The sequence below is a fragment of the Molothrus aeneus genome, unplaced genomic scaffold (genome assembly GCF_037042795.1).
Source record: "Molothrus aeneus isolate 106 unplaced genomic scaffold, BPBGC_Maene_1.0 scaffold_128, whole genome shotgun sequence".
Lineage (NCBI taxonomy): Eukaryota > Metazoa > Chordata > Aves > Passeriformes > Icteridae > Molothrus > Molothrus aeneus.
The window spans coordinates 139695-151797 of NW_027098791.1; the positions used below are offsets into that span (position 1 = coordinate 139695).

Sequence of the window (12103 nt, forward strand, 5' to 3'; positions counted from 1 at the left end):
GGCCCCCCCACCCACCCACGCCGCAACCCCAAATCAACCCCGGGACCCCCCAAAAGACCCCCAGGACTCCCTTAAGGACCCCCGGACCCCCTTAAAGACCCCCGGGACCCCCTCAAAGACCCCCAGGACCTCTCAGAGACTCCTGGGATCCCCTCAAGGACCCCCGGGACCCCCTGAAAGACCCCCGGGATCCCCAAAAGACCCCCCGGACCCCCGCCCGCCCCTCACTAGCGCCAGTCCCGCTCCGATCCCCGCCTGACGCTGCCTCTGCTCATCCCAGTCCCTCCCAGTCCCTCCCAGTCCCTCCCAGTTCCCTCCCAGTGGCGGCGGCTGCGGGGTGGGGGCGGGGCCGGGGTCTTTTCCCCCTCCCCCCAGCCGAAACCTCGGGACTGGGGGGAACTGGGAGGGACTGGGAGGGACTGGGATGAGCAGGAAGGGGCAGCACCGGGACAGTTGATACTGGGGTAACTGGGATGGTTGATACTGGGATAAACTGGGAAGGTTTGTAGTGGGATAACTGGGGCCATCCATACTGGGATAACTGGTCTGTACTGGGTGAACTGGCCCATACTGGGATAACTGGTCTGTATTGGATTAACTGGCCCATACTGGGTTAACTGGTCCATACTGGGTGCACTGGCCCATACTGGGTTAACTGGTCCATACTGCGTTAACTGGCCCGTACTGGGTTAACTGGCCCGTACTGGGTTAACTGGTCCATACTGGGTGCACTGGTGCCCTCCCTTCCTGCCGGGGTCACGGGGCCATCACGAGGCTCCCACGGGAGCGTCCCGAGGCCGGAGCTGCCCCGGGGCCAAACCGGCCGGACATGGACGGACACCGGACACGGATGGACACAGATGGACACGGGACACGGGACATGGCTGGGGCACATGGGGACACCACGGGGACACCACAGGGACACCACAGGGACACCCTGGGGACTCTGTGGGGATGACACAGGGACTGGGCTGAGCAGTGAGGAGGGAAATGGGGGGAACTGGAAGGGAAATGGGGGAACTGGGAGTACTGGGAGGGGCTGGGATGACCAGTAAGGGGCACGACAGGGACAGCTGATACTGGGATAACTGGGAGGGTTGATACTGGGGTAACTGGGGTCATCCGTACTGGGTTAACTGCGTTAACTGGTGTTAACTGGTCCATACTGGGTTAATTTTCCTGCCCTTTTCCACTCACATTTCCCCCTTTTCCCCTCATATTTCCCTCTCTTTCCCCCTCACATTTCCCTCTCTTTTCCCCTCACATTTCCCTCTCTTTTCCCCTCACATTTCCCTCTCTTTCCCCCTCACATTTCCCTCTCTTTTCCCCTCACCTTTCCCTCTCTTTTCCCCTCACATTTCCCCCCTTTTCACCCTCATATTTCCCCCATTTTCCCCTCACCTTTCCCTCTCTTTTCCCCTCACATTTCCCTCTGTTTTTGCCCTCACATTTCCATCCATTTTCTCCCCTTTTTCCCCTCACATTTTCCTCTCTTTTCCCTCTTTTACCCTCACATTTCCCTCCTGTTTCCCCCCTTTCTTCTCACGGTTCCCGCCCTTTTCTCCCCTCACATTTCCCTCTTTTCCCCTCACATTTCTCTCTTCTCCCCTCACATTTCCCTTTCTTTTCCCCTCACATTTCCCACCCTTTCCCGCCAATTTCCCCCTCACATTCCTGCTCTTTTCCCCTCATATTTCCCCCATTTTCCCCTCACATTCCCACCCTTTTCCCCTCACCTTTCCCTTTTTTCCCCCTCCCATTTCCCTCTCTTTTTGCCCTCACATTTCCGTCCATTTTCCTCCCATTTCCCCCTCTCTTTTCCCCTCACATTTCCCCTCTTTTTCCCCTCAGGTTTCCCCCCATTTCCCCCCTCACATTTCTCTCTTTTCCCCTCACATTTCCCTCCCGTTCCCCTTCATGTTTCCCGCCTTTTTCTCCCCTCACATTTCCCCTCTTTTCCCCTCACATTTCCCCTCACATTTCCCACCCTTTTCCCTCTCACATTTCCCCTCTTTTCCCCTCACATTTCCCCTCACATTTCCCGCCCTTTTCCCTCTCATATTTCCCCCATTTTCCCCTCACATTTCCTGCCCTTTTCCCACTCATATTTCCCCCATTTCCCCCTCACATTTCCCCCTCTTTTCCCTCACATTTCCTGCCCTTTTCCCCCTATTTCCCCCATTTTCCCCTCACATTTCCTGCTCTTTTCCCCTCACATTTCCTGCCCTTTTCCCTCTCATATTTCCCCCATTTTCCCCTCATATTTTCCCCCATTTCCCCCTCACATTTCCCGCCCTTTTCCCTCTCATATTTCCCCCATTTTCCCCTCACATTTCCTGCCCTTTTCCCTCTCATATTTCCCCCATTTTCCCCTCATATTTTCCCCCATTTTCCCCTCACATTTCCTGTCCTTTTCCCCCTTGTATTTCCCCCATTTTCCCCTCACATTTCCTGTCCTTTTCCCCCTTGTATTTCCCCCATTTTCCCCTCACATTTCCTGCCCTTTTTCCCCTTGTATTTCCCCCATTTTCCCCTCATATTTCCCCCATTTCCCCCTCACATTTCCCTCTTTTCCCGTCCTTTTTCCCTCAGTTCCCTGGGGTTTTGGGGGTCCCCAGTTCATTTTGGAGATTCCCAGTTGGTTTTGGGGGTCCCCAGAGGGTTTTGGGGGTCCCAGGGTGTCAGTAACGAGCCGGGGGAGGGGGGGCAGCGACACTTGGCAGCGTTTATTTGGGGAGGGGGGAAGGCACTTGAAAAGGGTCTGGGGTCTTTGTGGGGCGTTTTAGGGGAGGTCAGTGATGAGCCAGTGACACTCAGCAGCGTTTATTGGGGAGGGGGCGTCAAAGGCACTTGAAGGGGATTTGGGGGAAGGGGATTTGGGGGAAGGGGATTTTGGGGAGGGGGATTTTGGGGAGGGGGATTTTGGGGAGGGGGATTTTGGGGTCATCATCCCAGCTGATCCTCGTACTGCTTTCTGAAGCAGTCCCCAGCCGGGAAGAAATCCCAGCAGCGCTCCTGGTACATCTTCCACACGTAAGATTCCTGGGGGAGGAATTTGGGGAGGGGGGGGGTGTCGGGGCATGGGGGACCCCCCCACAGCAACCTCACACACCCTGGGAATTCCAGAGACACCCCCAAATCCCATAGAAACCCCCCCAAATCCCATAGAGACACCCCCAAATCCCATAGAGACCCCCCCAAATCCCATAGAGACCCCCCCAAATCTCATAGAGACCACTCCAAATCCCTTAGAGACCCCTCAAATCCCATAGAAAGCCCCCCAAATCCCTTAGAGACCCCCCAAATCCCCTAAAGATCCCTGCAAATCCCCTAGAGACCCCCCCCAAATCCCCATGAGACTTCCCAAATCTCATAGAAACTCCCCCCAAATCCCTTAGAGACACCCTCAGTCCCGTAGAAACCCCCCCAAATCCCATAGAAACCCCCAAATTCCCCAGAGACACCCCAGTTCCTAGAGACCCCTCAAATCCCCTAGAGAAACCCCCAAATCCCATAGAAACCCCCCCAAATCCCTTAGAGACCCCCCCCCGTAGAGCCCCCTCATGGGACTCCCCCTCCCCTCTCCCCCTCCCAGACCACCCTGGAACCCCCCAGACCCACTCAAGCCCTTCCAGACCACCCTGGGACCCCCCCAAGCCCTCCCTCAGACCCCCTCAAGCCCCCCCAGAACCCCCCAGTGACCCCCTCAAGCTGCCCCAGAAGACCCTGGGACCCCCCAGACCCCCTCAAGCCCCCCCAGACCACCCTGGAACCCCCCCCCAGACCCCCTCATGCCCCCCAGAACCCCCCAGACCCCCTTGAGCCCCCCCAGACCCCCCTGAGCCCCCTCCCCTGGTCCCCACCTGCCCCGTGTGCTCCGTCTCGTCCTTGTTGATCAAATACATCAGGAAGAACCTGGGGTGGGGGGCGGGGGGATGATGGGATCCGGGGGTGTCAGAGCTCAGCAGGGACCCCCCAAAACCCCCCCCGGGACCCCCTCCCCCAAATCCCGGCTCTCACATGCAGTTGGCCAGGTTGTGCTCCTACCTCCCCTGGGACCCCCCAGACCCCCCTGGGACCCCCAGACCCCCCCAAATTGCAGATCTCACATGCAGTTGGCCAGGTTGTGCTCCCACCCCATGCAGGACCCCCTGGGACCCCCAGACCCCCCAAATCCCGGGTCTCACATGCAGTTGGCCAGGTTGTGCTCCTACCTCCCCTGGGACCCCCAGACCCCCCTGGGACCCCCCAGACCCCCCAAATCCCGGCTCTCACATGTAGTTGGCCAGGTTGTGCTCCTACCTCCCCTGGGACCCCCAGACCCCCCATGCAGGACCCCCAGACCCCCCAAATCCCGGCTCTCACATGTAGTTGGCCAGGTTGTGCTCCTCCAGCGTGTGCGTCTCGAAGCCGTGCGGGGTCGTGTCGAAGTAATCGCTCCCGATGCCACAAATGAAACACTTTGTCTGGGGAGGGGGGGTCACAGAGGGGTCTCTGTACCCCTCCATCATCACACCTGGGGGGTGGGGGGGGGTCCTCACCCTCCTGTGCCCCCCCTCCCCTCCGGACTCACCTCCATGTCCTCCTTCACCTGCTCCTGCTGGTCCCGCAGCTCCCCGAAGGCGTCAATGATCAGACCTGGGCGGGGGCACAAAATGGGGGGGGGTCAGGGGGGTGGGACCACCCAGATGCACCCCCAGGACCCCCAGATCCACCCCCAGATCCACCCCAGGACCCCCCCAGGCCTTCCCAGGACCCCCAGATCCCCCCCAAACCCTTCCAGGACCCCCAGATCCCCCCAAAGGACCCCTCCAGGCCTTTCCAGGACCCCCAGATCCCCCCCAGGACTCCCAGACCCTCCCCAGACCTTTCCAGGACCCCCAGGACATTCCAGGACCCCCAAATCTCCCCAAGGACCCCCAGATCCCCCCCAGACCCTCCCAGGATCCCCAGATCCACCCCCAAGGCTTTTCCAGGACCCCCAGATGCCCCCAGATCCCCCCCCAGATCCCCCCCCAGATCCTTCCAGGACCCCCAGATCCCCCCCAGGACCCCCCCCAGGACCCCCCCCAGGCCTTTCCAGGACCCCCAGATCCACCCCCAGGGCCCTTCCAGGACCTCCAGATCCTTCCAGGACCCCCAGCCCCCTCCCCACCCCCTGCCAGGGGTGCCCACCCTGGATGAAGGCCCCAGACCCCCCCAGAGCCCCCTCCCCACGAGGTGCCCACCCTGGATGATGGCCAGGAGGATGACGATGACGAAGAAGAAGAAGGTGATGTCGAACACCACCCGGTAGAGCTCGTAGTCATCGCCCGCGGGGTCCTCGATCTCGTCCCCGATGCCGCCCCCAGCCCGGACCCCCACGTACATGTGGAACAGGTAACACTGGGGAGGGGGACAAAGGGGGGGTCAGGGACCCCCAAAATCCACCTGGGGACCCCCAAAAATCCACCTGGGGACCCCCAGATCCCCCCAGCCCGGACCCCCATGTACATGTGGAACAGGTAACACTGGGGACGGGGCACAGGGGGGTCAGGGACCCCCAAAATCCACCTGGGGACCCCCAAAATCCACCTGGGGACCCCCAGATCCCCCCCAGATCCCCCAGGAGCCTTCCTCACCGTCATCATGTCGTCGCACTTCATGTCGGGCTCATCCTCATCCTCGCTCTTGTTGTAGAACTTGCGGAAGAAGTTGAAGGCGACCACGGTGTACAGGTAAACAACCACGGCCAGGAGCCCCACCGTCATCACCAGCTGGGCACAGGGTGGGCACAAAATGGGCACAAAATGGGCACAAAATGGGCACAGGGACAACCATGGCCAGGAGCCCCACCGTCATCACCAGCTGGGCACAGAACGGGCACAGGGTGGGCACAAAATGGGCACAAAATGGGCACAAAATGGGCACAGAATGGGCACAAAATGGGCACAGAATGGGCACAGGGACAACCACGGCCAGGAGCCCCACCGTCATCACCAGCTGGGCACAGAACGGGCACAGAACGGGCACAGGGTGGGCACAAAATGGGCACAAAATGGGCACAGAATGGGCACAAAATGGGCACAGAATGGGCACAAAATGGGCACAGGGACAACCATGACCAGGAGCCCCACCGTCATCACCAGCTGGGCACAGAACGGGCACAGGGTGGGCACAAAATGGGCACAAAATGGGCACAAAATGGGCACAGAATGGGCACAAAATGGGCACAGGGACAACCACGGCCAGGAGCCCCACCGTCATCACCAGCTGGGCACAGAACGGGCACAGAACGGGCACAGGGTGGGCACAGAATGGGCACAGGGACAACCACGGCCAGGAGCCCCAGGGTCATCACCAGCTGGGCACAGAACGGGGGTCCCCAGTTGGTTTTAGGGGTCCCCAGTTGGTTTTGGGGGTCCCCAGTTGGTTTTGGGGATCCCCAGTTGGTTTTGGGGGTCCCCAGAGGGTTTTGGGGATCCCCAGTTGGTTTTGGGGGTCCCCAGTTGGTTTTGGGGATCCCCAGAGGGTTTTGGGGATCCCCAGTTGGTTTTGGGGGTCCCCAGTTGGTTTTGGGGATCCCCAGTTGGTTTTAGGGGTCCCCAGTTGGTTTTGAGGGTCCCCAGTTGGTTTTGGGGATCCCCAGAGGGATTTGGGGGTCCCCAGTTGGTTTTAGGGGTCCCCAGAGGGATTTGGGGATCCCCAGAGGGTTTTGGGGGTCCCCAGAAGGTTTTGGGGGTCTCCAGAGGGTCTTGGGGATCCCCAGAGGGTTTTGGGGATCCCCATATTTTATTTTATTTTGCCTGAGAGCCCCTTAATTTCAAATTCATAGCAGTTGGAGGGGTGGGGAGTGTTTTACATTCTGCATTTCAGGGCAGGCTCCTGCCTGCCTCAGCAGGGAGTTTTGGGGTCCTGGAGGGAGTTTTGGGGTCCTGTAGAGATGGGGAGGGTTCCCTCTCTCCATTTCAGGGGAAGCTCCTGCCTTCCTCTGCAGGGAATTTTGGTGTCTGGGGGAGTTTTGGGGTCCTGGAGGGAATTTTGGGGTCCTGTAGGGCCCTGAGGGTTCACATTTTCCATTTCAGGGCAGGCCCTGCCTTCCTCAGCGGGGAGTTTTGGGGTCCTGGAGGGAGTTTTGGGGTCCTGGAGGGAATTTTGGGGTCCTGTAGAGGTGGGGAGGGTTCACATTCTCCATTTCAGGGCAGGCTCCTGCCTTCCTCTGCAGGGAGTTTTGGGGTCCTGGAGGGAATTTTGGGGTCCTGAGGGTTCACATTTTCCATTTCAGGGCAGGCCCTGCCTTCCTCAGCGGGGAATTTTGGGGTCTGGGGGCGTTTTGGGGTCCTGGAGGGAATTTTGGGGTCCTGCAGGGAGTTTTGGGGTCCTGCAGGGAATTTTGGGGTCCTGCAGGGAGTTTTGGGGTCCTGGAGGGAATTTTGGGGTCCTGCAGGGTCCTGAGGGCTCACTCCCTCCCTTTCAGGGCAGGCCCTGCCTTCCTCAGCAGGGAGTTTTGGGGTCTGGGGGCGTTTTGGGGTCCTGCAGGGAGTTTTGGGGTCCCGCAGGGATGGGGAGGGCTCCCATCGTCCCTCTCAGGGCAGGCCCTGCCTTCCTCAGCAGGGAGTTTTGGGGTCTGGGGCAGTTTTGGGGTCTGGGGGTGTTTTGGGGTCTGGGGGTGTTTTGGGGTCCCGCAGGGAGTTTTGGGGTCTGGGGCAGTTTTGGGGTCCCGCAGGGAGTTTTGGGGTCTGGGGGTGTTTTGGGGTCCCGCAGGGAGTTTTGGGGTCCCGCAGGGAGTTTTGGGGTCCCGCGGGCATGGGGAGGGCTCCCATCGTCCCTCTCAGGGCAGGCCCTGCCTTCCTCAGCAGGGAGTTTTGGGGTCTGGGGGTGTTTTGGGGTCCCGCAGGGAGTTTTGGGGTCCCGCAGGGAGTTTTGGGGTCCCGCGGGCATGGGGAGGGCTCCCATCGTCCCTCTCAGGGCAGGCCCTGCCTTCCTCAGCAGGGAGTTTTGGGGTCCCGCAGGGAGTTTTGGGGTCCCGCAGGGAGTTTTGGGGTCTGGGGCAGTTTTGGGGTCTGGGGGTGTTTTGGGGTCTGGGGGTGTTCTGGGGTCCCGCAGGGAGTTTTGGGGTCCCGCAGGGAGTTTTGGGGTCCCGCAGGGATCGGGAGGGCTCCCATCGTCCCTCTCAGGGCAGGTCCCGCCCCAGCCCCACCTGCTTGCCGTTGTGCGTGACCGAGGACAGGATGGTGCGCAGCGTCTTCACGCCCATGGCGATGTCCAGCAGGTGCGAGGCGAAGAAGAAATTGTTGTAGTGGCCCAGCAGGGACATGGCCATGTACCAGGTGAGGTACAGGAAGGACTGGAAATGAGGGGGGCGCAGCTGGGGTCACCCCAAAGGCCCCGGTGAGACCCCAGACCCATTTCCCTCCTGGCAGCGCTCACGTTGTCGGTGAAGATCACCCCGAATTTCCAGATCTGGTAGCGGATGTCGATGGAGGTGATCCTGGGGGGACATGGGGGGGTCAGAAAGTGGGGACGCCCCCAGGGGAGACCCCAGACCCATGAGGGGTCCGAATACCCCCCAGGACCACCCTAGGATCCCCCCAAGGGAGACCCCAGACCCACGAGGTACCAGACCCATCCCTAGGATGGCCCAGGACCCCTAAACCCCCCCCTAGACCCCTATAGGACCCCTAAACCCCCCCTTAGACCCCTATAGGACCCCAAATCCCCCCTAGGACCACCCAGGACCCCTAAAACCCCCCCTTAGACCCCCCTAGGACCCCAAATCCCCCCCAGGACCCCCAAATCCCCCCTAGGACACACCCAGGCCCCCCAATTCCCCCCTGTGGGACCCCAAATCCCCCCCAGGACCCCCAAACTCCCCCAGATCCCCCCCTAGGACACACCCAGGCCCCCCAATCCCCCCCTAGGACCCCCAAACTCCCCCAAATCCCCCCTAGGACACACCCAGGCCCCCCAGTTCCCCCCCGGGACCCCCGGCGAGCCCCCCGGCGCACCAGGTGAGCAGGGAGCTGTCGGGGGGCGCCCTGCGCTCGCCCTGCGCCCCCATTTCCAGGCTGGCCAGGTCCAGCCCCAGCAGCTCCGCGATTCTCTCGCGCCCGTAGATGTCCCCGTACTTCTCCATCACCTGGGGGGGACCCCAAAAATGGAGTTAAAAACCCTCCAGATGTTGGGGGGCACCTCTGGAACGTGGGCAGGGGCTGCCCAGGACCCCTCCTCACCTTCCTCTTGATGAACTTGTCCCAGTAATTGCTGGGGAAGGATCTGGGGGGGTCCAGGGGAGAAAAGGGAGAGGGGGGGGGGTCAGTGGGGATGGCACCCCCTGCCCACAGCCCCAGCTGGGGTGGGGGGACCCCAAAACCCCCAAACCTCCCCCCTTCCAGCCCCTCCAGACCCACTGGAACCGACCCCCCCAGTGACCCCCAGTGGCTCCCAGTGTCCTCCCAGTACCTCCCAATGCCCCCCACTGTCCCTCAGTGCCCCCTAATGCCCTCCCAGTGCTCCCAGTTGCCCCTCCAGTCCCTCCCAGTGCCCCCTAATGCCCTCCCAGTCCCCCCCAGTCCCTCCCAGTGCCCTCCCAGTCCCCCCCAGTCCCTCCCAGTGCCCTCCAGTGCCTTCCCAGTGCTCCCAGTGCCTCCCAGTCCCTCCCAGTACCCTCCCAGTGCTCCCAGTCCCTCCCAGTGCCCTCCCAGTGCTCCCAGTACCCTCCCAGTGCTCCCAGTGCCCTCCCAGTGCCCTCCCAGTACCCTCCCAGTACCCTCCCAGTGCTCCCAGTCCCTCCCAGTGCCCTCCCAGTGCCCTCCCAGTCCCTCCCAGTACCCTCCCAGTGCCTCCCAGTCCCCCCAGTGCCGTACTGGGCGTTGAGCACCAGGCGGTCCCACTGTCCCTTGACGTCGTCGTCGTCGGGCTGCTCGGTGATGTAGAGCCCCGAGAACTCGAGGCGCCGCGCCACCTCCTTCTCCCTCTTGAAGATCACCAGGGGGATCTGGGGACAGTGGGGACACCAGGGGGGTCACAGGGGACATTGGGGACACCAGGGGGGTCACAGGGGACACTGGGGACATTGGTGACACCAGGGGACACCAGAGCGGTCACAGGGGACATTGGGGACACCAGGGGGGTCACAGGGGACATTGGGGACATTGGTGACACCAGAGCGGTCACAGGGGACAGTGGGGACACCAGGGGGGTCACAGGGGACATTGGGGACATTGGTGACACCAGGGGACACCAGAGCGGTCACAGGGGACATTGTGGGACAATGGGGTCATGTGGGGACACAGATCAGGGACACAGCCAGGGGTTTGGGGACAGACACAGGGGTTTGGGGACACAGATTTGGGGATACACACACACAGGGTTTGGTGACAAACACACTGGGATTTTGGACACAAGAATTTGGGGACACACAGGGATTTGGGGACACACACACAGCCAGGGGTTTGGGGACACTCCCAGGGATTTAGGGACACACACAGAGATTTTGGACGTAGGGATTTGGGGACACACACACAGGGATTTGGGGACACAAAGGGATTTGGGGACACACACACAGGGGTTTGGGGACACACACACAGGGGTTTGGGGACACACACCAAGGGATTTGGGGACACACACAGGGGTTTAGGGACACACACACAGGGGTTTGGGGACACACACACACAGGGATTTGGGGACACACACAGGGGTTTGGGGACACACCCGGGGATTTGGGGACACCCCCAGGGGGGTTTGGGGACACCCCCAGGGGCTCACCTTGAGGCAGTTGTAGCCGATGATGCACAGGAAGGCCACCAGGGTGTGCGCCAGCGCCAGCCCCCGCAGCGCCGGGCCCATGTACCCCGTGCTCTCCTCCAGGAAATAATAAACCTCGGGCTCCTCGGGGACACCCCCGGGCGGCTCCGCACCCCCCGGGACACCCCCGTCCTCCTCGGGGGCCACCCCCGAACCCTCGGGCTCCTCCGGGGCGCCAGGGGGGTGCTCGGACACCTGCGGGGACAGGGACAGGTGAGGGACAGGGACAGGTGAGGGACAGGGACAGGTGAGGGACAGGGACAGGGACAGGTGCGGGACAGGGACAGGTGAGGGACAGGGATGGGGACAGGGACAGGGACAGGGATGTGGACAGGGACAGGTGAGGGACAGGGACAGGTGAGGGACAGGGACAGGGACAGGTGAGGGACAGGGACAGGTGAGGGACACCTGGGGGGACAGGGACAGGTGAGGGACACTCAGGGACACCAAACCCCCCCCCAAATCCCCAGGACCCCCCAAATCCCCCCAAATCTCCCCCACCTTGTAGAAGAGGAGGATGAAGTTGATGGCGAAGGCCAGGAACAGCGCCAGGAACCGCAGGTTGTAGAAATTCCTCGACAGGTAATTCTGGGGGAGGGGCAATGATCAGTGCCCCCCCCCCAAACCCCCTCCAGGCACCCCCCCAGAGACCCCCGACCCCACCCAGAGACCCCTGAACCCCCAAACCCCCATCCAGAGACCCCCAAACCCCACCCAGAGACCCCCAAACCACACCCAGAGACCCCTGAACCCCCAAACCCCCACCCAGAGACCCCCAGAGACCCCCAGAACCCCACCCAGAGACCCCTGAACCCCCAAACCCCCATCCAGAGACCCCCAAACCCCACCCAGAGACCCCCAGAGAGCCCCAACCCCCCCCAGAGACCCCCAAACCCCCATCCAGAGACCCCTGAACCCCCAAACCCCACCCAGAGACCCCCAAACCCCCCAGAGACCCCCGACCTCCCAAACCCCACCCAGAGACCCCCAGACAGCCCCGATCCCCCCAAACCTCACCCAGAGAGCCCCAAACTCCCCCCAGAGACCCCCGGCGCCCCTTACCAGGAATTTCACCCTCTGCACCTCCAGCTCCCCCCAGAAGTCGAAGCCGCCCTCGCTCGGGGGCTCCCGCCGCCCCCCGGGCACCGATTTGCGCCTTTTTGGGGGGGGGGCTCGGGGCTCCGGCCCCTCCTCGGGCCCCTCCCCGCCCTTCTCGCCGTTCTCTGTGCTGGGGGAGAAGGGTGGGGGGCTCAGGGACCCCTCCCCAAATTCCCCCCGGTTGTGGCTGGGGGGGATCAGGGACCCCTCCCCAAATTCC

At 61.8% G+C, this 12103-nt stretch overlaps 1 protein-coding gene across 1 annotated transcript in view; it reads right to left on the reverse strand.

The window, feature by feature from the left end:
• Positions 1-2746: 2746 nt before the first annotated feature.
• The window catches only part of RYR1 (ryanodine receptor 1), a 75513-nt gene continuing 66156 nt past the window's right edge, over positions 2747-12103 (reverse strand). Inside the window, 14 exon segments of the mRNA XM_066569942.1 lie at positions 2747-3042; positions 3864-3915; positions 4366-4466; positions 4574-4638; positions 5229-5385; positions 5622-5756; positions 8180-8326; positions 8410-8470; positions 8988-9118; positions 9213-9255; positions 9846-9976; positions 10747-10980; positions 11287-11373; positions 11848-12013. Of these exon segments, the coding sequence (XP_066426039.1) occupies positions 2947-3042; positions 3864-3915; positions 4366-4466; positions 4574-4638; positions 5229-5385; positions 5622-5756; positions 8180-8326; positions 8410-8470; positions 8988-9118; positions 9213-9255; positions 9846-9976; positions 10747-10980; positions 11287-11373; positions 11848-12013 (1606 nt within the window). The 3' untranslated portion in view covers positions 2747-2946.